General features: G+C 44.9%; 1 protein-coding gene and 1 long non-coding RNA gene across 3 annotated transcripts in view; one reads left to right on the top strand and one right to left on the bottom strand.

Moving 5' to 3' along the window:
- Positions 1–25,213, bottom strand: part of LOC102550010 (uncharacterized) — a 48,705-nt gene that overhangs the window by 8,748 nt on the left and 14,744 nt on the right. The window contains exon 3 of one of the 2 annotated variants that reach the window (XR_015643610.1): positions 21,905–24,321. The exons of the other annotated variant lie outside the window; for it this stretch is intronic. This is a non-coding gene — a long non-coding RNA (uncharacterized LOC102550010). Of the gene's footprint in view, positions 1–21,904; positions 24,322–25,213 lie in introns of those variants that run through there. 2 annotated transcript variants of the gene reach the window in all.
- The window catches only part of C19h4orf51 (similar to human chromosome 4 open reading frame 51), a 35,457-nt gene continuing 14,689 nt past the window's right edge, over positions 4,446–25,213 (top strand). Inside the window, 2 exon segments of the mRNA NM_001025764.2 lie at positions 4,446–4,770; positions 18,901–18,977. Coding sequence (NP_001020935.1) covers positions 4,538–4,770; positions 18,901–18,977 — 310 coding nt within the window. The 5' untranslated portion in view covers positions 4,446–4,537.

Raw genomic sequence — 25,213 nt, forward strand, 5'->3', positions numbered from 1 at the left:
AACCACTATGGAAAGAATATACATGGACTGACCCAGGGCTCCAACTGCATATGTAGCAGAGAATAGCCTTGTTGGGGCACCAGGGGAAGGGGAAGCCCTTGGTCCTGCCAAGGTTGAACCCTCAGTGCAGGGGAATATGGGGGGGAGGTCAATAAGGGGAATGTATGGGGGGAATATCCATATGGGGGAGGGGGAGTGGGAGGGGAGGGAATGGGAACTTATGGATAAGAAACCGGGAAGGGGAGTAATGTTTGAAATGTAAGTAAAGAAATATATCTAATAAAAAATTTAAAAAAGAGAGACTGGGAGGTATAAAGAAACACCATAGGATTCTAAGGGCTCCCTAAAGGTACCAAGCCTTCTGTGCACCTGTTAAAAACAACAACAACAACAAAACATGTTCATATACTCGTGATTAGATGTTTGATTGTTTAACATACTGTGATAAAAAAAATCACAGCTCGCTGAAATCTGGTTACAAAAAAAGTGTTTTTTTATTTTCAAAAATGTATTTGTTTAAATTTGTGTGTGTGTGTGTGTGTGTGTGTGTGTGTGTGTGTGTGTGTGTGTATTTATGTGGGGAAGGTACACAGTCCACAGAGTGTGTATGGAGGAGGTTAAAAGACAGCTTTGTGAAGTCAATTCCCTTCCTATATCATTATATGGGTTCTGGGAATCAAACTCAGGTCACCAGGTTTGCACAGCAAGTCCCTTAACCTGCTGAGCCACATTGCCAGCCCCTAAAGGAAGTTCTTAATGAAGACTCTGCGATACAGAAGTCAGACCAAGCAAAGCGATGCCATACACCAGGCCCTGAGAATATGAACTTGAAAAACGAGCAAAGAATGATCATGAGTTCCTTTAGGATCCTTACAGATTGAACATTCACATCAAAATGTTCAATTCATTCATTCATTCATTCATTCATTCACTCATTCATTCATTGAACATTGCAGGGCTGGGATCAAAGCCCAGCTTTGTGTCTATGAGGAAAGTGATGTAGCGGGGGCTACACTCGTGGTGAGTTCACTTTCACAGGGATGCTCAACATCTAGCAGGCTGTGGAGCTGATCCACAGTTCCTCCAAGTCAGTGGTTCACACATTGGGATTCAGTGTCACTGTCTTTTCTCTTTTGTATCACCACATGTTGCTCGTGTAAAGCAATGGGGTTGTCATAACAGTGTCTTACGTGCATTCAGTGCACTTGGGCACACTCACACACGCCCACCGCCTTCTCTATGCCCCACCCACCCCCCTTTCCCCTTCTCTAACAGCCCCCCCTTTACTCCATCTTTTTCCCCACCTCAAATTCCCACAAGTGAGAGATGTGTGTCCTCGTGTTTGTGAGACTGGCTCAACTTGAAGACACACAGGTCCTTCTATTTTATTGAAAAAGATGCTTTTTATTTACGGCTCAGTAAATCCACAGTGTGCACACCTCACATGCTGGTTGTGAGCTGTGGCTGTTGTAAGCAGTGTGTAGATGTGGGGTGGCTTTGATTCCTTTGGGTGTACAGCTGGACTAGTAGGTCTTGTTCTTTTGTTTGTTTTTTGATTTTTGAGAAACCTCAGTACTGACTTCCATACAATTTGTACAACTTGAAACTCCCCCCAACAGTGTGTAAGCCCCCTCTCCTCATCCTTGCCAACATTTTATTTTCTTGTCAGTAGTCAACTAAGATAAGATACAATCCCAGTCTTTCTTAACCTGCATTTCCCTAAAGACTAAAAACACCAAACATTTTTTCTATTGGCTTTTTGTATTTCATTTGTATGTTTGTTCACTCAGTGATCTGCTCCTCTAGTGATTTAATTTTGTGAGTTCTTTGTGTTCTCTGTCTACCCAGCCCCCTTGGCTGGGAAGCTGATAGAATTTCCTCTCTTCTGTGGGCTCTCAGCTCTGCTAACTGCTCTTATGCTGCACTGGGGTGTTCTGGTTTGATACAATCAAACCATTTCCTCAACAACAGGGATCCTGTTCCAGTGGCTTCGAGGATGTCTGTGTCTTGGGGTGAGTGCTGCCACCAGGATCTCTCATTTCAGACTCTCAGGTCCTACACTGAGGCCTTTGGTCCATTTTTAGTGAGACCCAGTCTCGTTTTGTCTATGCATGGATGCCCAGTCCCCAGCAGTCCTTGTAAGAGGCTGTCCTTTTTCCAGTGTGTGTTGTTCTTCTCTTTTCAAAAACCAGATGGCCAGAGCTGTAAGAGTTTATTTCTGAGTCTCTCAAGCCATATCTCCAACCTGTGTCACCACTTTGGGTGATTATAGTTGCTAAAATGATATGATCATTTCTAGGAAGAAAAAAAGTATAGAGAACAAGCTAGAGACAATAAAGTGACTTATAGGGTGACTTATTTGGAAGGATCTTAGTTTACTCCATATTTGTTTATAGACCGCCTTGTAATTTGAGAGGAAAATCTGAAAGCATTCTCTACAAATCTCCTTTTACAGTCTTGTTTACTATCCTGTTTCCGAACAATGAAGATGGCTAGCAGAATTTTCTGGGCTAAACCACCATTTTTGCTTGAATAAACAGAGGCTCAGGACACACACAGCTGGCTGCTCCTTGACCCCACATGGACTGACAAGAGCTGGGCAACCCATTCCTCTCTCTTGCCTTTCCTGTCATCTCTCTGTCGTCTTGTCTCCTCTGGATTTCTCCAGGAGGAACACCAGCTTGGGCTGCAGTCTCTCGACTTCCCTGGAGCAAAGGTCCTGATGTTCTAGATTTCAACCTTTTAAGAAATCCCTGGGTTGGGGATTTAGCTCAGTTGGTAGAGCGCTTGCCTAGGAAGCGCAAGGCCCTGGGTTCAGTCCCCAACTCCGAAAAAAAGAACCAAAAAAAAAAAAAAAAAAGAAAAAAAAAGAAAAAGAAATCCCTGAAAGTCACATATGCAGTATTTGCCAATAACTTCAGAGAAACACATCAGGCAGTGTGGCAGCCTCAGGACTTTCAAAAGTTCTAAAATTCTGTCCTCAGAACATCACTTCATTGTTGGGTAAGAGAACAAAGCGCTTTTGGACAGGACCTAAGTTTGGTTCGAGCACTTGTTTCCTAACCACAATGGTTAGGAAGCTCACAATCCCTTCTACCTCAGCTCCCAGGGCTCCAGTGCCTTCTTCTGGCCTCAATGAGAAACTGCACACACGTGGGTTACACATATGTGCACACACAAACATTTAAACTACGTTACAAAAATATTTTTTTTGGTTCTTTTTTTTCGGAGCTGGGGACCGAACCCAGGGCCTTGCACTTCCTAGGCAAGCGCTCTACCACTGAGCTAAATCCTCAACCCCAACAAAAATATTTTTAAAATGCATATCCTAGGCTTGCCCTGGGCTTAGTTTCTGTAGTCAGGGACGGCAGTGTTTCCTGTTGAATGAAGCATCTTAGCACTGGTGTGATCACCTGAGGCAGGGCTGTGAGGAACTGCACTGGTGACTTGGCCAAACACTGAGAGAAGAGCAGTGCCACTCCAGGGGTTGACAAAATAAAGGACAAACATAAAAATTCAGTGTCATTTTGATTTGCCAAGGAATTGTTGGTGAATGTACTGACTGGTTTTGTGTGTCAACTTGACACCACTAGAGTTAGAGTGGAGAAAACCTCAGTTCAGGAAATTCATGAGATCCATCTGTAAGGCATTTTCTCAGTGATCAATGTGGGAGGGCCCATTGTGGGTGGAGCCATCCTTGGGATGGTGGTCTTAGTTTCCATAAGAGTGCAAGCTGAGCATGCTATGCGGAACAAGCCAGCAAGCAGCACCCTCTATGGCCTCTGCATCGAGTCTTGCTTTCAGGTTCCTGCTCTGACTTCCTTTGTTGATATACAGTGATGTGGAAGTGTCCTGGTTTGAATATACTTGGCCTAGGGAATGGTACTATTAGGAGGTGTTGGAATAGATATGACACTGTGGGCCTGGACTTTAAGACCCTCGTCCTAGCTGCCTGGAAGTCAGTATTCTGCTGGCAGCCTTCAGATGAAGATGTAGAACTCTCAGCTCCTCCTGCACCATGCCTGCCTGGATGCTGCCATGTTCCCACCTTGATGATACTGGACTGAAACTCTGAACCTGTAAGCCAGCCCCAATTAAATGTTGTCCTTATAAGAGTTGTCTTGGTCTTGAGCCTAGGTCCTCAGGGAGCGTCTTCCATTTCTGACTCCTCTCGCCTAAGCCACCATCCTTCCGATAGACCATATTATGTCAGTACGAATAGGCAAATAATTTTGCCTAGTGCCTTCTTGCCATAACTACGAAGTATCATTTTTCTTAGATCAATGGTTCGAACTTTTATAGTTTACAAATTAGTGAAAATCTGTGTGGTTGGAACGGACATAGGCTTTGTGGAACTTTGTGACCCGTTGCCTGGTAACTGGACTTAAAACTGCCCGGCTTCCCTCTGTGAGCTGTCAAGCTTCAGAAGCTTGGTCAGCCCAGCCAGTAGCTTCCTGCTACTAGAAGGGAATGAACTCTTCGCCCTGCCCAGGGCTTGAACCGCTGTTGCCTACAGCTTCCCTGTCCGCCCATAGCCATGTCGCACTTCTTGTACTTAGCCCCGGAAATCCAGCTTCCCTTTAGCCCTCTCACTTCTACAGAGTTCGAGCTGATCAGACGCAAGGCCCGAGAACTGTGGCAGAATGAGGCGCGATGGTCTACTTCTTCAGTGACAACCTACTCAGGGAGTTACCGGGAAAAGCAACTGGATGAGGCCTCCTGCCACCGGCTGGCCCAGAGATTTGGCCAGCCTCACTTTGAATACAAACCGTAAGATTCCTTTGTAGCTATTCAGACAGGCGCTGTTAGAAAAGGGTAACTTATTACTGGAAGATGTGAACAGAGTGTTTATCGCTTCTCCGCCTGTGGCTAAGATCAGGTGTGAAGAATGCGACCGTTTGACTAATGTAGATATTTTTTGTTTGTGAACTTGTTTGTTATTACATTGGTTTCTTGTGTGTGGGTTTGGTCACATGGGAAGGTCAGAGGACAGCTAACAGGATCAGTTCTCTGATGAGTTCTGGGACCCAAACTCGCATCTTCGGACTTTTTCTCCTCACAGCTGTCTTACTGTGCCCTCCCCCCTCTAGACAGGGTGCCCTGTTAACTGGGACCGGCCTGAAGCTCATTCTGAAGCTCAGGGTGACTGAAAACTGGATCTTCCTCTCCCACCGCCTTAGTACAGGACACACAGACACGAGCTGTCTAGTCTAGCTTCTGTGTGTGGTTCTGGGATCGAGCCCAGAGCTTCCTTAATGCCAGGCAAGCATCTACCTGGGTCTATAATGTTGTTTCCTGTAGTCTTTCTCTCTGGGGAAATCTGGCAAACCAGCCATCACTGCATACCAGGACTTATTGGTGCCTACAAGGGTTGAGGCCCAAAGATATTCCAAGGGTTTACTGGGAAGCCAGGCCATTTGATAGGCCCACAATCAAAAATTAATTCTAATTCAGTCCCACAACTACAGCTGTAAACACTCAGCTCATGGGAAGGAGGTTTTCTCAGCAGGTCCTGGAATAAGGGGTTTGGTATAGTAAGACTTTCTAGAAAGATCCTAGGAAAGCAAGCTTCCCCCATGGTAGGGAATGGGAAAACACAACCCCCCGGAAGAATGTACCTGGGCAAAGACATGTGGAACCACCGCCCTCACCAGAAGGTGACAGGTAGCTCAGGCATATGAGAGGAAAACATAAGTCAGGACTCTGGAAAACTCCAGGACTGATAATGAACTCTCTCTCCCTTTGGGTGTTATTCAGAAAATACCCAAGCTCTGGAAGCGCCTTTGAAAATAGTTTGGATTATTGGCTCCAATTCCTAATGTAGGAGCAACCCATGTAGGTTCTAATAAACAGAAACTAGGGGGTTGGAGAGATGGTGTAGCTGTTAGGAACACTGGCTGCTCTCCCAGAGAACCAGAGTGCAGTTCCCAGCACTCATGTAGGGTGCCTCACCAGTACCCACAACTCTGGCCTCAGGAGACAGGATGCCTTTTGGACTTTGTAGGCACCCACATGCATGTGGGCATCTCTCCTTCTCTCACTCTCCTCAAATAAAACTAAAATCATAAACAAGTGTATCAGTAACTTCACTTCCATGTCTTTCCAAACGGTGAAAATCTAGAGCATTCTCTAGTTTCCCCGACACTCTTTGGAAGAGTTCTCAAAGCATGCCATCCCTTCGGTCAGCTTTGGGGGTTCATTTGATAGGCTGAGGCTGTTGGGGATCCCCTCGGCCAGGTAGAAGGGTCATTATACATTACTGGGGTCTGCTCTGAAAACACTTGGATCCACACAGACATGCAGCCAAGTTGCTCTTGGTTTTGACTGTTTGTTTTTTAAAAAAATATATTGAATAGTCTTTTACATGCAGACCTGTGGCACATGATGAAAACGCACATACGCTGCCTTGTTTCTTGTGCTCATGAAGTTATTATCTGGATGTTTTGGGGGAACCTCAGACACATGAATACATCCATTGTGCAACTGCTGTTCTGTCAGGCAGAAGCTGCGGTGAGAGGGAGAGGCGGACCGAGTGCAGTTGCAGAGGACCGAATGCATGCTGTATTACTTTAATTTTTGATCTTTTTCTTTACTAATTTTAGTACAGAGGAGAAATGCCTCCTTAGAGTCACAAGCGAAAGCTGTTTAATTAAAAATCTTGTGAAGTTGTAGGGAGGCCCCTCTAAGTTCATCCGTGTAAAGGTTCTACATACAGGTGCAGATACTCAGCACTTCAACACATTAGGGCAGGAAAATGCTGGCTTACGTAGAACACAATGGTTGTCACTTGTGTTGTTTGTCCTGTATCGGCAGTGGCACCCTGAGCCACGCAACACGTGTTCTGAGCCTAGATTGCTAGCTTTGCCACTGTTAACTGTCAATTGACGGGGAGGCCTCAACTGAGGAAACCCTAGGTCAGATGGTGGGCATGTGTGCAAGGAATTGCCTTGGTTATTAATTGACGTGGGGATGCTCAGTCCACTGTGAACACTACGGTCCCTGAGTGCGCCGTCCTGGGCTTGTCAAGAAGGCTGACTAAACATGACCCCATGCGTGAGGCTGAGTGAGCCAGCAGGTGACGGACAGTCCTCCAACAATCGTGCTCCGGGGCCCTATTTTGAGTCCCAGCCCTGACTTTCCTTAATGATGAATGGACTGTGACTGGCAGTCAGTGTAAGGTGGGAAAACCCTTTCCTCTTGAAGCTGCTTTGGGCAGAGTATTTCATTGCAGCAAGAGAATGAAATTAGCATCCCACACGAGATAAAGTTTGGGGGAGCCTCAATCATTCCTTTCTGAAGCAGCTTTAATTCATAAAACTCGTAATGTACACAAAAACCCCACCTGTGCTGGGGGGGACGGAGATGTGTGGTAAGGAACTTGCGCTAATCCCAATTGTCTGCCAAGACAAGGAGGGGAGCATGGCATTTTGGAGCCATCAAGACAGGCCTGTAGTGTCGTTATAACTTGCTGTTGTTTCTCAGTGGTGCCATTAAAACCTTGCTCTCACTAGATAGGTGCTGATCTGCAGCCCCAGCCCCTTGATGTGCACTTTAAAGCCTTGAAGCCGTACTCATTCACTAATCAAATATTTATTTAGGTCCTACTATGTTTAAGGTCTTAAATTAGACACAGTGAATCTAAAAACATATGGCCCTGCAGAGAGTCATTAGATGAGGGAAGAGCCTCATGAAGCATTCGTGTGTTGAAGGGAACTAATAAGGACTGATCCTCTAAGCAAAGCCGGTGACAGTGTCTCGCAAAACAAGTTTTATTCTATCATTCCCAAACCACATTCTTAGGTATTTCCTTAGGAGCATAAAAACTTAATATACATCCATGCAAAACCAACACAGACCTTTTCTTCATAACTGACATAAACTGGAAGAAACCGATAGGGAAATGGACAAACTCTGCTACATCCATACAATGGAATGTTATTCAATGATTGAAGAAGGGGAGGAGGAGGAGGAGGAGGAGGAGGAGGAGGAGGAGGAGGAGGAGGAGGAGAAGGAGGAGGAGGAGGAGGAGGAAGAAGAGGAAGAAGAAGGAGAAGGAGGAGAAGGAGAAGAAGAAGGAGAAGAAGAAGAAGAAGAAGAAGAAGAAGAAGAAGAAGAAGAAGAAGAAGAAGAAGAAGAAAGAAGGAGAAGGAGAAGGAGAAGGAGAAGAAGAGAAGAAGGAGAAGAGGAGAATGAGGTATCAGGCTATGAAAAGCGATGGCTGAGTCTTAGATCCGTATGTCTAACCTAAAGAAGTATGAAGTTCCATGCTGTATCCTGCAAACACACAACTCGTAAACAGCAGATGCATACAGTACATAGATCAGTGTCTCTAGAGGAGGAGCACGAGTTAAACAGATGAAACCCGCTGACGTCTCAGGTCTGTGAACCTGTTGTGTGAAATGCCATAACGGTGAACACTAGCCATTAAATATTTGTCAAAACACATAGCACTTCATAGCATAATGAGTAAACTTTATGCAAATTAAGGAGTTTGAGGAAGCTAAGAATAGAACAAAGAATCTGAAAAGAAATCTGAATGTACTGAGGATATTTGAAATGAGCTCACAGGGCATGTGATTGAAGACTGGGCTCAGTAACTCTGGAAGCTGGCAGGGACAGTGGAGGCGAAAGAGTCGTGTGTTAACCCAGCTTTATCGCTGACAGAGTTGTTTCCCACTGGGTTTGAGCAGCGATTCTGAAGCCACCACACATACAAGCCAGAATCGAACGGTTCAGAAGTGGGTGACTTTCCCTGGAATGGGAAGGAAACAATATCAAGTAAGGTCTGCAAATGACCTCCGTCACGATGATCAAAATCAGACCCATGCGTAGTGTAGCGCTCTTAGAGCTCATACGTACAGATAGCTATGTGTGTGTATCTGTACACAGGCGAGTGGACATTTCCTTTTTCCTTTGGAAGAAGGTAGACTCTGCTCAGCTCACGTCAGTGTAGGGCTTCACACAAAGAGGCCTTGAAGCAATGCTTTGGGAGAGGAGGCACCTTAAGCGCCTTGAGTTTGGTTCCTGCTAAGTTTTCTCCAGTACAAAAGAATGAGTTACACAGAGACATGCGGATTCTCAGACACAGCCAGGTGGAGGACACGATGGTCGTGGAGCATATAGTACCAGAAACTGTTAAAACGCCAAGAAGTGAAGGGGGGGACAAAGGAAACTTCCAGATGGAACTTATCGAGGAAAGCTGGAAGATCCTGAGGAAAAATAAACCCAGCGTAGCAACTAAATATCCACAAGTCTACACTCGAATAAACGAATGACTGAATAAATTCATTAGTGGGGAAAGGACCCAGTTCCCACGCAGAAGAGTGTCTCACTATTTGTGTGGCTGTTCTCTAAGAAGATGAGGGTGACTCACTATTCAAGTGTGAGATGAGTGGATATGGAAAATGGGAAGAGAAACTTTACAAAGAGGAAACCCGGCAAGCATGATCTCATTGTTTTGAACCAGCTGACCAAGGTTAATGTCAACAATGACAAGCTACATTGTAATCTGCGTCACTGCTATGGGGTGCCAGAGGCTGGCAGCCCACTTCTATGTTCTTCGTACCCAAAACACATCGCCTTCCTGAAACTGTGAAGAGAAGATGTCATTCAAGGACATCCCATCGATCAGCTGGACAACAATTCTCCCTGTGGTCAAGGTCATGAGAAAGGAGGAGCCTAAGAAACTGCCATTGTTACGACACATGCAGAGATACAGCTGTGGAATGCAGTGAGGCATTCTGAAGGGGACCCTGAAACAGAGGAATGGCATCAAGGAAAATTCAGGAAATCCAAATGAGATAGAGATGCTAGGCAATTGTGTGTCAGCATCGGCTCATCGATAAACTACATGGGCATAAATCATGAGCATATGGTGTGGGGATATGGTTCTCCTGTGTTAATTACAGTATCCTCGCTAATCTAAAGGTTATCTAATGCTGGCCATAGTGCAGTGGAGGAGTAATCCTAGCACTGGGGAGGCACAGGCTAGCCTGGGCTACATAGCAGTGCAAAGTCAACCTAGATTCGAAGCAGCAAGTAAATAAATGCATGCATGCATAAAAACATGTTCTAAAGTTAACTTTTAAAAAGTAAGCAGAGACAAGTGGGTTGTCAAGTGACAGACAGAGCTTCGTTTGCAGAGTATACAATAACCAGGGGGGGAATCAGACACCAACAGCCAAGCTCCTGGAAGTGAAAGAGAACAGGAGATGGCGGTCATAGGCCGAGCAAGTGGCCTCTGACACAGCAGTTGCTACTGTAGTCGCTTCTCTCTGTCCGAGCAGGGAGACTGATACTGAATTGAAAAGTTTAATACCACTTAGGTTAGCAGCCCCCTAAAATTAAAATTCTGAATAAATTTTTTCACAATACTTACAAGACCCACATAAGGGAAACTAAAATTTTGATGCAGGAAATCATAGTATAACTAATCAAATACGTTGTGCTTATAGTTACAAAGAACTAATAACATCAACTCAATAAGGGTCTTGGTTTTTTCCTGATCCTGTGATAAAATGTTCGGACAAAAGGAACACAGGAGAAATGGCTCATGAGTCCACGTTAAGGCTCACCACTATGGGAAAGTCAAGGCAGGAGGAATTCAAAGCAGCTCAGCACATCCACAGTTCAGAGCAGAGAGAATAAAGGCACCATTGCTTCCTAGTTCAGTCTTCTCTCTGTATTTACACAGTCCAGAATCCCAAGCCTAGGGAGTGGTACTGCCTACAGTGGGTACAGCTAGCACAGTGAAGGTAATTCCCACAGCCCACCTATGGGCCAAGCTGATTTAGACAGCGCCCATTAAAGTTCTCTTCCAGATGATTCTAGATTATATCACATCAACAAAACTAACCAGCACAATGTGTGAGGTCAATGCAACCCCAGTTAAAATTCCAGCAATTTACTTTGTGAGCACCCAAAAACAGAGTCCAGAGTTTATAGGGAGAGGCAAAACAGCAAGAACAACTAACATATCGTAGAGGAATATATCAGAGGACTAATCTGTATTCCTCGTCTGCAAGATCTACTATAACAGCACATGCATAGTACATGGTGCAGGGGAAAGCCCAGAAATAAATGCACATAAAGTATTATTTGTTAATTTTTGGTTAAGAAGCAAAGATATTATTTTAAAGAATGTTAGAACAGATGCACAACTATGTGTGAGGGCAGGGGATCTTGACATAGACAAAAATGAACTCAAAATGGACAATGCTCTGAGTGTAAAATGCGAAACTATAAAAGTTTCCAGGAGATTAAAGCCAAGGTGGCCTTGTGATTTGGAGGGAACAAAATATGAAATAGCTAGTGAAATTGGACTTCATTAAAATTTTTAAATTGAGGTTGGGGATTTAGCTCAGTGGTAGACCTAGGAAGCGCAAGGCCCTGGGTTCGGTCCCCAGCTCCGAAAAAAAGAACCAAAAAAATTTTTTTTTAATTACTTTTTAATTTTTGGAGATTATAATACAGTTTCTGCCCTCTGAAGCCTCCCATATATTCCCTCCTTGCTCTTTTTCAAGTTCATAACCTCTTTTTTATCAGTTGTTTTACACACACACACACACACACACACACACACACACACACACTCCTTAAACTCTTACACACTATCTGCTTTACATATATTCAGTGCTGACCATTTGCTATAGGATGACTGGTCGCTGCGCTCTTCCCTGGGGAAGACTCTCCCTCCCACTCTCAGCGTTCCTGAGGTGTGGGTAGTTCTTTGTATAGAACTGAGGCATCCGGGCTTCTCCCCTGATCTCCCTCCTCTGGTTGAGATTAACATATCTACTGTCCTTGTTCAGCCCCTGCTCTTAAACCACTTTGGTGAGACATTATGAATGTGGCTCCTGACCTTCCTAGGGGACACAATCCAGCCGCAAATCCATTTCTCTGGCCCGTACCGTCTTCTGTCCTCTCATCTTGAGCCTTAGGTGTGGGGGTTGTATTGTAGATCTATCCATGGAGATATTGTAAATGTATCCATCCAGACTGGGCTCCACCGCTCTGCATTTGATTGGTTGTACTTTTCTGTAATGCAGAGAGACCTTTCCTTGATGTGGGCGAGGACTATACTTATCTGTTGATATAAGGACCATCAGTGTAGTTAGAGATTATGTCTCTAGTAAAGCGCTGGGTGTAGGTTCTCCTCCAAGATCATGACTTCACCGGTCCTGAGAAGTTGGCTAGGATTCCAGTAACAGGCATGACTTATCTCTTTTCCAGTGAGTCTCAGGTCCAATTAGAGAGCTGCTGGTTACTGACAAGGCATTCGTGACAGTAACCCTTAGGTTATTGTGCCAGGCTAGTTCTTGGTCATTAAAAACTAAAAATTCTCTAAAGAACACAGTATCAAGAGAATGGGAAAAGAAGCCACAAACAGGGAGAAATAGTTGAAAAAGATCTTTTGTGGTAGGTCTTCTGGTTGATATATCCAAGAGTTAGGAAAAAAAACATCTTAAAGTATAATGACAATAGTTGATTTTAAAGTGCACCAAAGGCTAACAGATACCTCATCAAAGAAGATACACACACAGTAAATAAGAACGAATATGTGCTTTGTTTCTATGTTATCAAGGAAATACAATTAAAATGACAATGAAATTCCACTATACACTCTTAGAATGATCAACACCTGGGCTAGAGAAATGGCTCACATTAATAGCAGTTGGGGTACAATCATGAGAACTAGAGTTCCAATCCTAGAACCTATGCAGCAACTGTATGTATGTATGTATGCATGTATGTGTGTATGTATGTATGTATGTATGTGTGTGTGCATGCATGCATGTGTGTATGCATGCATGCATGCATGTATGTGTGTGCATGCATGCATGTATGTGTGTGTATGCATGCATGCATGTAAGTATGTTTCCAAGGCAGGTGGAGATGGGAGGATCTCTGAGGTTTGCTGGATCTAGCCTAGCTGAGAAAGTGCGGGCCCTAGGTTCAGAGAGAGAGCCTGTCTCAAGGAAATAGGAGAGAGATAGAAAAGGAAGTCCTCTTCTGGCTCCAGTGTGCACACAGAGGCATGAGCACTCATGCACACAAGCTCATATCTAACACTGATGGGGAGAGCACAGAGCTGCTGGAACTCTCTTTCATGAGAATACAACGCAGCATGACCACCTGGAAGATGGTTTGGCAATCCCTCGGAAAACCAAACTATATTGCTTCTGTGGCATTTAGCAGTTATACCTTTGGGTATTAATCCAAAGGAATTGGAAACATATGTCCATACAAACACCCACACAAATTCTTTATTTACAACCACCCAACCGGAGGGGAACTACGTTGTCTTTGTACAGGTCGGTAGTAAACTGGAGTGCACACGTATAACATAACATTACTCAGCGGTGAAGAGCAGTGATCGAGTCATGAGAAGACACAAAGAAATGTATACATATTAACTGAAGGCAATCTGAGAAGGCCAGGCACTCTGTATGCATGACTAATTGATATTTGGAAAACAAAAACAAGACTACGGGGTCAGCAGCTGTATCAGTGGATCCCAGAGGTGGTTAAAAGGGAGGATAGGGGTTTGGGGATTTGGCTCAGTGGTAGAGCGCTTGCCTAGGAGGCGCAAGGCCCTGGGTTCGGTCCCCAGCTCCAAAAAAAAAAAAAAAAAAAAAAAGAAAAGGAAAAAAAAAGGGAGGATAGATGGGGTTGGAGCACAAAGGCAAAGGCTATTTTAGGATGGTGAAATATTATATGTGATAGTATTAGGAAGGCTACAAACATTGTACAGTAGACCAAACCGGTGGAGTCTTCCCACCCCATGGACTGTGGCTATCTCCCAGGCACCAGTTTTAACAAATACGTGACTCTAGTGAGGAATGTGGGTTATTGCAGAAATTGTGTATGTGCCATAGAGCCGTTGCCTTGGTGTCATTTCCTGGTGCTATGCTTAAATGCTCTGACTAAGGCAACTTAAGAGAGAAAGGGTTTACTTGAGATCACAGTTATGGTGAGAAAGTCAGGCCAGCTGGTCACACAGCATTCACGACCCATAAGCAGAAAGGAGTAAATGCATACTGGTGCTCAGTTCCTGCTCTCCAGTATTTATCTAGTTCAAGATCCCAACCAGGGAATGGTGCCACCCATGGTGGGTACTCAGTTCCTGCTCTCCAGTGTTTATCTAGTTCAAGATCCCAACCAGGGAATGGTGCCGTCCATGGTGGGTAGGTCATTCCACCTCAGTTCATGTAATAAGACACCCCCAACATTTCCAGAGGCCTGTCTCCAAAGTGCTTTTAGATTCTGTCAAGTTGACAGTCAACACTGGTCACCACAGGAGCCATAAGGGAAATCTATGCTCCATTTCCTCTCAACTGTGAACCTGAGAGTGTTTCCTTAAAAAAAGCCAAGTCTTGAGAGAGGTGGGAGAAGAGGACATCCCTCTCTCATCATTCACACACACAGCCGACCTCTGTTCATTCTCGTCCACTCTCAGCCACTCCTATGTCTCCTGTTACTCCCACCCACCCCAACACTCCCACCCACCCCAACACTCCCACCCACATCCATCACCTCACCCACTTTATTTACCCCAGTCCAGTCCTGTTCAGAAAACTATATACTACTGATGGAAAACACACAACTTCTCAGAAGATGGAGAGATAAACCATTTTTATAGATTGGGAGATTGAATATCTTAAAACTGTCATTTTCCCCTAATTTATAGATCCCGTGCAATAGCTTCTTTTTCTTAGAACTTGACATGGTGATTCTAATGTTTATATGAAAACAAAAAGTGTTGTGATACAACTAAGATACTCTTAGCAAAGAATCGGATATGAGGGCCTATGCTACAGACAGAGAACTTCATTGTAGCTTAGGAAGACTACAATTGAACACAGTAAATATGCCAGGATAGTAGCGTGACACAAAGATCAACAAAGATCAACAGGCCAATGGAGTGGAGGGAAACGGGAGCAGCGATGGCTCAGCAGCTCAGCGTGCACTGCTCTTGGGGAGACCTTCAATTCCTGGCACTTGAACTGAACCTCCAGGGAATGCCATAGTGTCTCCTGTCTGCCCCAGCACTGCCTGTCCGCATGCAGACCCACACAGGGTCATGCATGCACATAACTACAATAAGGTAGACCTCTGCAAAGGAGTAGAGAATAAAGAACAGCGATGCCTATGACATGCGCTCCATTTATAGAGGAGGTGTCAGAGAAAGGCTGTGCTCCCAGCTCTAGCGAGTGAGCGAAAGACGTGTTAGCCACGAAACATTTGGTGTTAACATGGGGGCTACCTTTATGGCAAAGAGAGATCTTTATTTTCATTGTTATTAGTGTGTGTGTGTGTGTGTGTGTGTGTGTGTGTGTGCGCTCGCGCGCGTGCACGCACATGTGTGCGTGCATGATGGCCCAGGAGTGAGCCATGTGTGTGGAGGTCAGAAGACAACTTGGTGCAGTCAGATATTTCTTTCATGTTTACACAGATTCCAGAAACCTCCTCAGCTCCTGATGGGCCACACGCCCTGGAATCCATTACTTACACAGACACAAAGAGCACTGACCCCGAGGAGAAAGTTAGACAAACTGGATACTTTAAAATTATGCTCTGTCCAGCCAACAGACCAGTGAGTACATACAAGACAGGCTAGCAAAAGCATGACATTTTAAACTCAGAGCCCCACGAAGGGCTCATAACAATTTTATACACAATATGGAGAGTAAGGCCATAATTCACTTCCTCACCAAGCCTTGAAATGTTACAACTTAAAAGAACAGCCTTGTGAAATACAGGTAAGGGTGTGCACAGTGGGACTGCCCATAAACACCCGGTAGGAAAGCACAGTGGTGCAGGTCCTTGAAAACACATGTGGTCTCATCTGGCATTGATGCACTGATGCTGTTCTATGACCTAGCAATTCCCCTCCCATGTATCTGCTATCTGAAATGTATTTCCACTGTACAGCTATTCCTAGCAGCATTGTATAAACATAGTCCTAGCAACATTGTTCATAACAGTCAAAAAAGAAAGAAAACCACCCCTCAATCCCTGAACAAGGAAAAATACAGAATAAATTCCAATTCCATAGCTGCCTCTGTCTCCTCAGACTGTTTCTAGGTGTCCAAACCTGAGGATGCCCAAATTCCTCCTCCTATCTAGCTAGTGTTCTATTGTTGTGAAAAGACACCATGACCTCGGAAATTCTTATAAAGAAAAGCGTTTAATTGCTTACAGAATTTTAGTCCATTATCAGCATGGTGACAGGCAGCCAGACATGGTGCTGGAGGACCTGAGTGTTCTACCTTTAGATCCACAGGCAGCAGGAAGAAGAGAGAGCTACTAGGCCTGGCTTGGGCATTTTAAAACCTTAAAGCCCACCCCCAGTGACACATTTCCTCTAACAAGGGCACGTCCCTAGCAACCAAATCTTCAAATCTAGGAGCCTACAAAGAGCATTCCTATTCAAACCACCGCATTCCACTCCCTGTCCCCATGGGCTCGTAGCCATATCATAATGCAAATATGCATTCAGTCCAATTTCAAAAGTTTCCGTAGTCTGGAGCAGTCTCAACACTGTTTAGAAGACCCAAGTCTCTTCTGAGACTCATGGTAATCTCTCGCTGTAGCCCCTGGAAAGTCAAAACGAAGACCAGATCACATACTTCTAACATGCAATGGCACAGGATATACCATGCCAAAGAGGAGGAAGGGATGCACAGGTAGGAAATGCTGGACCGAAAATCAGCTGGGCAAATTCTGGCTCAGTATCTCCATGTCACAGCTCTCTCCAGGTCTTCAACTCCTCTCCGATTCATTGCCTACCTTGCTTCTCTCTCTCGGACTGTTTGCAGCTCTCCTCAGCAGGTATCCCACAGCTCGGGTGTCTCCAACATCTTGAGGTCTCCAAGGCAATCCAGGCTTCACCTTCATTGCTTCAGGCAAAGACCTCTCCAGGCTTCCATTCGGGGACCCCCCTGATATTTGCCTGGCCTCGGTGGCTTTGCTTAGCCGCAGAGGGGGATTCCACAGCTCCTTTCTTCTATCCTTGTCTGGAAAGCCAGAACTATGTTCCTGAAGGTGCCAAGTTCCGCTGCTTGCCGGGGCTGGAACATGGGGCTTCGCTCAGTTACGCCTTCAAGGTGAGCTTCCTGTCTTCCCTGGTTTCCTTCACTGCTGAGCTGTTCTTCTGTTCCTGTTCACAAGTCGGAAGCGTGGCTGGATGGGTCCTGTACTGAGGGCACCACTCCCTTTATTCCATTTAGCATCAGGCTTTCCCCAGTCTGCTCATGTCCTGGAGCACAGGACTTGGCCCCATTACGCTCCCTGGCGCCCCCTTTCTCCTCAAACTGTGCATTTTGTGTTTTCCCTGCTCAGCTTGCTCCTCCTCATTCTAGATATGCAGGAAAAAAAGGCATAGTCTATAATTCCAATGACATAATTTAAAATTTCTCATGTGTATGAGTGTTTTGTCCTCACACATGTGTGTGTGTTTTACCAGTGTGCCCAGTATATGCAGAGGTCATCAGAGGACACTGATTCACCTGGGACTGGAGTGATGGTGAGCTGTCATGTGGGTGATGGGAATCGAACCGAGATCCCCTGGAAGAACAGGCAGTGCTTCTAACCACTGAGCCATCTCTCTGTCCCAATATAATATTTTAAAACTAACCAAACCACAATATTTGGTGATTTTTTTTCTTTCTTTCTTTTTTTTTTTTTTCAGAGCTGGGGACCGAACCCAGGGCCTTGCAGTTGCTAGGCAAGCGCTCTACCACTGAGCTAAATCCCCAACCCCAGGTGATGTTTTAAAAATACATAAAGAGGGCTGGAGAGATGGCTCAGTGGTTAAGAGCTCCGACTGCTCTTCCAGAGGTCCTCAGTTCAATTCCCAGCAACCACATGGTGGCTCACAACCATCTGTAAAGAGATCTGATGCCCTCTTCTGGTGTTGTCTGATGACAGCTACGGTGTACTTACATATAATAAATGAATAAATCTTTTAAAAAACACATAAAGAAGAGGTGGTATAGTATAAAAAGGGGTGATTCCTACAGAGGCCAGGATACTGGCTCCCTCTCTGTCTGTGTCAGAATCATAAACCCCAAACCTACTGAGAGAAAAATCAGTAGGTGCTGAGCTCAGAGAGCGCATTTGAAGAATCAGTGGCTTGTGATGATTCTGTTGCTCTCAAGGGGGTAGGAGAAAGATGTAGGGTGGGCTCCTAGCGTTGGCTGCACCCTGTGACACAAATACACGCACAGTAGGAGCATTTCAGGACTATGCTGATTTCAGTTCCACCTGTCTTCCTCACCTTAGCTCCAAGGGCCCAGGGTTCTAAGCCCCTCCTTCCTTAATCAAAGGACCTTCAGTTAGTTCCTGTGAAATTGTGCAGGCTGGAAGTCGGTCCTTCCATTCCAGGCAGAATGCCCCGTCTCTCCTAAAAAGCCACAGCTTGCTGATAAGGAATGTCATATCTGAGTTCAGGGAAACTGAGTTACAGATGCGTTTCAAAGGATAGGCACAACATCTGTGAGTCCCCACGTCACCCCACTGCCATTAAATTTTATTTGGAAACCAATGTAATTACTGTAATCTTTCTTACTCCACGCATAGCACTTATCTTATTTTGAAAGCAACTCCCTGGAGAAACAGTCATAAATCCTGCTGAAGTAATTATGAACTTAATGTTTGAGCTTTGCAGGCAGAGATGAAAATGTTACCCTTTTATGACAAATCAGAGCACAAACAAATCCCTAAAGACTGCGAAATTTCAGCTTGGGTTGATTTAATGGAACTATGGGGTGAGGGCGAGAGCATGGAAGAGAGAAGTAGCAGAACCTTGAAAACCCAAAGGAAGATTAAATCTTTAGGCTGTGCGAGGTTGACCAGCCTACAGGTGTGTGACTTGTCTCTCCCTCCACCTTTCTTTAGAGCACCATTGCCAGGCGGCTCTGCCTACAACGCTCTACCCGGCCAGGCTGGTTCCCAGGAGGCTGCAGATGGCAAAGGTCAGTCAGTGATCAGTTCCTCCACGGGCAGCCCTTTCAGGCCCTTCTCCTCTACTTAACTGGGACAGACTGGCGTGTGCACACGGTTAAGCAACAGGATGCTCCAAGAAGTCGTCACATTACAAAGTGATTATTATGATATGTTAATCAGCTGTTTCATATAACTATGTGCGTGTGTGCATGCGTGCATGCGTGCATGTGTGTGTGTGTGTGCGCATGTGTGTGTGTGCGTGCACGCGTGCGCATGCTTGTTGGTTATGTGTGTTAGGTGTGTGTATGCTGGGTATGTGTCCACATGTATGTGTATGTGTGGTATTTATGTGTGTATGGTGTGTGTGTTCGTGTGTGAATTTGTGTGTGGTATACGCATATGTATTTGATTGCATATGTGCACGCACATGTGTATGGTATTTGTATGTGCATATGTGTATGGTGTCTGTGTGTTTGGCATGTGCACAGCCGGCATGTATGCAGAACCCTGGCATCTCCTCTGCCGATGCATTTTATGTCTGTGGGGCACCCACAAGGGCTAGCTATGAGGAATGGTGAGTATGGGGAATTCTTTGGTACCTGTGGATCAGTTGAGGTGCTCTGCAAGTGGCAAATCCCCAAATTCTCCCTACGAGAGAAACTCCTGAAGCAGGAATCAGGAGCCGGGATTCTTTGCTGAGCTCTAGGCTCGGGCTGGTTTGTGTTCTTGTCTCTGACCTCCCTCAGCACCAAGATTCTGACCACCCCAGAATTCTGAGTAGATTTGGGAATAATTAAGACTTTTGGGTGACCATCTAGCAGGGTAGGAGAAGCCAGAGGCTCACTCATTGCTTTCTCCTACCCCATGAGAAAACGCTTGGCTGAGATCTTTCTTGGCACCGGGTCTTCAATGTGTTAGCTGTTGATTTCAGTCGTGTTCTGGAAGTTTCCCCCTGGGTGTCTAGGCTCCCACAAAGATGTTATCATCTGTGGTTGGCATCTTGCTTTTACATCAAGCTCTGCTCAAATGTAATGAGAGAAGAATCCCATTCTACCATCTTCCCACATCTTTCCCCTCTATTTCCAGGCTCTAGGGTGTGCCCATGTGGTCTCCACTTGCCTGAAAAGGCACAGTCCCTCTCATAAGGGAGCAACCATGTTCTACTCAAGATATATTGGTCATAAAAGAAGCAGTTACTCTGAGGTGTTTTCCCTTCCTCCATATTAGTTCTAGACTGTGCCTGGCGCAGTCGATAAAATTCTGAGCTCTGAGGGTTTGCAGCACTAGGACAAGACACCAAGGAATCATCTGCTACTCAACCCTGGTTGCTATTCTCTCCCACTCTATTTTAGCCACTTGAAGGTAACGTTAGATGTTTTATAATACATTAAATAGTTACATCAAATATAATATATTACACATTAATACATTGAGTAGTTTGATAATACATTAAACACCCACCTTCAGCTTTTCTACACAACTGAAGAATGACTTTCTTTCTATAAAGGCCAAAATGATGTTGTGTGGACTGGCTGCCCACATGGTGTTTCCCTTGGCCTCCTAGAGCCTTTCATGTCTACCTAGAGTGAGGGATAAGGAAGTCACGCCCATTCTCATTCCTTGATCCTGGAAGAGACAGTCCTTCCTCACACTCAGTGTGAGATCAGAGCTCGGACATGGATTTTCTGGCTGCTCAGTTAGATCCTGGCAACAGCTGTCCCCTGGAGAAGGGGACAGCTGCCCATCCTGCCACCAAGTCTGACTTAGAGGAAGAAACAAAGAGATTGTCCTGCATAATGGCCTCTCTCGGAGCTGAGTCTCTGAAGGATTAATAGAATGACTCTCATCATCACAGATGATACTTGAGCACACCTAACACGTCTGCTATTCTGCCCATCCGATGAGCTTTTTAAAATGGTGATATGCTAATGGGGTGGTAGGGAGAGGGTCGCTGGGCAGCCTCATACCGAGTGTTTGCTCACTGATAAAGACTTCCAATGTTTTCATTGGGTGGTGCTGCTGCTCTCTTTTCCTAATAAAACTTGAATTTATGAGAAGAGTTTGAGATGGAGTTTCAGTGTTCCTCTACGGTTTGTTGATACATGATGATAGGAAAGATGGCCATTTACATTGTGGTTAAAATCAGGCAAGATTTGGTTCTCTTTGCACACTATGCAGCTTAAAGACAGGTCCAGACTCACGTCACTGAGTTAGGGCGTTCGCTCACATTGTTTATAGCAGTGGTTCTCTGCCCTTTCACTGGGGCTGCCTAAGACCATCTACATATCAGATATTTTCATTAGGATTCATAACAGTAGCAAATTTACAGTTATAAAGTAGCAACAAAGGTAATTGTATGGTGGGGATCATCACAACACGAGGAACTGTATTAAACTGTATTAAAGGGTCACAATGTTAGGAAGGTTGAGACCCACTTTATAGGACGGCAAGTTGCCAGTGCCTCTGGCCTGAGTACCACAAATCCCACTCCATTCACATGGCTGTTTGTGGCCTTTAGAACACCAGTTAACCCCAGTGATGACCTGTGGTCCAATGGCTGTTGCACAGGTCCATGAGTAGCTGGGTAGGGGACCAAGAGGAGCTAACGTGAGCAGCGATAATCAACCAGTACCAGTGTGTAGTTTTCCTATCTCTCTCCTATCTCTTTCTCAAAATCTTATTTAGGCCAAATTGGCCTCCGACTATGTAATTAAAATCCTCCTGCCCCTACTTCAGGTGTGCTGGGATTATAGGAGGGCACCATTATATCAGCTTCACGCAGTGTTGGGGATTCCACCCAGGGATCTGTGCATGCTAGGCAAGCACTCTCCCAAATGAACCTACATTGCCAGCCCAGAGTAACTGCAGGCTTTCTCTCTGTTTCTGTCTCTCACTGACTCTGTCTTTTTTGTCTCTGTCTCTCCGTGTCTCTGTTTTTCTTTGTCTCTGTCTCTTTGTCTCTCAGTCTCTTTGTCTCTGTCTCTCTGTGTCTCTGTCTCTCTTTGTCTCTCTGTCTCTTTCTCTCTCTCTCTCTCTGTGTATGTATCTGATATGTGTATGTCTAGATGGTGTGTACAAATGTACACATGTGTGCATGTACATGTGGAACCCGTAGGTTAATATTAGGTATTCTTTTCAGTCACTTTATTTTGAGACAGGATCTCTCACTGTATTTAAAGCTCACTGACTGAGCAAGGCTGGCTGGCCAGTCTGCCCCAGCGGCAGCATTACAAGCATGTACTACTGTGCCAAACTAATTTTTTTTTAGATTTCATACTTACTTCACACATAACAGTTTTGCATGTATCTGTGTATAGATATTTGTAAACCACCATGTGGGTGCTGGGAATTGAACCTGGGTCCTCTAGAAGACCAGTCAATGCCCCTAACCACTGAGCCATCACTCTAGCCCCCTAGACCAGAAGTCTGTGGATTAAGGAGAGCTACATTTGTATCGTGTGTTTACTCAGCAGGCACTTTATCAGTTGTCATGTGAGTAGCCTCTGGGATATACCATTCTTAATGCCATTCGTAATTACCGTAGGAGAGGCTCTCAGATTCTTTCATCACAGCCTGTCAAGACTTCAGTCCTTTTCATTCTATCTACACTGAGGTGTTCCCCCTCTTACATTAATATTAATTTTCTTCCCAATACTTGATTCGGGTATGGCTTTCCTGACTTGGATCCCAGGATAGAGCTTATGGTATCTCATACTTCATAACTTGTGATTCTAAGAACAACATAGTAGCCAATAAAAAAAAATGTTTTCTGAAACCCAGTAAACAACCAATCACCTTTCTACCTAGTCTCTGCTAGAATGGATTACATTAGGTTATGTCTTACTAGTGTCTGTCCAACTGTCTGTCCGTCCATGACAACTCTGTAGTAGGATGCATAAACAAGGCAGACTAGTGTCTCTATCTCAAGCTCATTGTTTCAGATGTAACGCGCACCAGGAGGGATCTTATGTATGAACACAGCAAACTCAGGCGTTATGGTATAGATAAGACGTGCTGGGACTGTTCCTCAGCGTAGAACACAGTCCCAAGGCTCCGAATCAGCTACCTAGACTCCTCTTACAGTAACGTCTTTTCACAAGGATAAGGATATCTAGGACCCTGCTGGGCTACATGCCCCAGAGTGGAGTGGTACATGGGGGGAGGGGGGTTCTCCTTCTCTGAGGATAAGGGGTGGGGGCTCTGGGTAGGGAATTGTAAGGGTGGGACTTGGAAGAGGGGGTGCTGTGATTGGGATGTAAAGTGAATTTAAAAAATAAATATTGAAAAAAAATGGCTAGGAGAATATTGACACAAGTCAAACAATAGGTAGGAGAGATGGCCTAGCAGTTAAAAGAACTGGCTGCTCTCCTGGAAGACCTGGGTTTGATTCCTGGCACCTACTTGGTGACTCAGAACCAACCAATTCCCTTCATCTAAAACCCAATTCTGGTCCCCCTGGACGTGCAAGGGTTACACATACGCAGAGAAAATGCCTATAGACAGAGAATTTAGAAATGAAGAAAGGATCAATAATGTTTGAGGGGGAGAGATGCATGTTACGCTGTGTGATTTCAACAACGTGTAGGCCATTTGTAGTAACCTTCATTTCTTCTGCTCTTAGAATCCCATTTTATTCCTTCTGCGACACATTCTTCCTGCTAAAAACAACCTCAGAAAGCAGCAAAAACTAACAACAGCGTCTTGTGAGTCATGGCTCACCAGCCCAGTCCATTTTCCACACAGGAAGATACTAGTGCACAAACAAGATGACACTGCTTCTCTGTTTCCTGTCAGACTTGGGTTAAAGTGTACCTCCTTACCAAAGCCTGCAGGGCCATGTGAATGTGGCCCTAGTGTCAGCCCATATCTCCTCTCATTTTATCCAATGTCTTCCAGATATACGGTCTTCACTTGAAAATGTGCAAACACCAAGCGGGCTTTTGCCTCAGGACCCTCACCCACTTTCAGGAACACAGTTATCCAAGCTCTGCCTTCTCTTATCTGTCTGCTTACCTTTGTCTCTCTAAGACATAAGCTTCCTGCGGCCAACGAGGTGTACTCTTCGTCATGAATCTGTGACCGTCTGTCTTGCCTGTCAATTTGATTGGATTCACAGGTGCCTAGGAGACCAGGCGAGAATGCTGCTTTGTGTATTTGTGAAGACTTCTCCAGCCAGAGCTTAGATGAGGCACAAGTGCCTTCTCTGAATTTAGTCAGCATCACATTCAAGCTGAGGGCTTGGAGGAGTAAAACGGGAAAGCCCTTGGGCTGAGATTTTCTCTCATTTTGCTTCCTGACTGCCACATGGTGACCAGCTTCTTGCTGCGTGCTCTTCTGTCCCAGTAATGACAGAAACCACCATGAAATGGAATGCTGAAATAGAAGCCAAAATAAACCTTCCCCTGAGTTGATTTTCTCAGAACCTTAGTCTTACAACAAACCGTACAACTGTCCACCAGTGGTTACTGTTGGCTCTTAAACTTCCCTCAATGATCCCCTCCCCTCTGTCTCTCTGTCTCTGTCTCTCTCTGTCTCTCTCTCTCAATTTCTTGTTTGTCTTATTTATCCATTTTAAATTTATTATTTTTTTCGTATGTTACATCCAGAAGGCAGTTTCCCCTCCCTCCTCCCCTCCGAGTCCCTTCCCCCTTCTCATCCACTCCTCCTCCATTTCTCTTCAGAAAATTTCTCTCCATGGATGTTGTGCAAACATGTCATATCAAATTGCAATAAAGCTAGGCACCGCCTTTCATATTAATGCTGGGCGAGGCAACACAATGATACTTTCTTATAAAGTTAATCTTTATTTGTAATTTCCTTCTGGAAGGAAATTCATAAATTTCATTTTAAAAATTAGAATATATTTGATAGAGGCAAATATATTCTACAGCTATGTGCTTCAGATGACAGCCTTTACCACCTGTGTAGTGGCCACTAGAGGGGCAACACTGTAAATGCAACGACTGAGCAGCACACCCCACAGTACTTACCCAGTTTTGGTTCTAGGTTCTTAGTGGACTGAAGCTGGGCACAGCCCAGATACGCAACATATGTACATATGGTTTGAATAAAGAGTTGGTACTAAAACTGGGTTGTTGCTCTGAAGAATTTGACACTATTTTGTTGTTGTTGTTGTTGTTGTTGTTGTTGTTGTTGTTGTTGTTTGAGAAATGTGGAAGACTTTGGAACCTGGGACTGGAAAATCTGTGGAATGCTGTAAGCAGCATCCAATAGGCCATACAGTGGGGTGCTGAAGAGCGGTACT

Source organism: Rattus norvegicus, chromosome 19 (genome assembly GCF_021556685.1).
Source record: "Rattus norvegicus strain SHRSP/BbbUtx chromosome 19, alternate assembly SHRSP_T2T, whole genome shotgun sequence".
In the NCBI taxonomy this organism is placed as follows: Eukaryota; Metazoa; Chordata; class Mammalia; order Rodentia; family Muridae; genus Rattus; species Rattus norvegicus.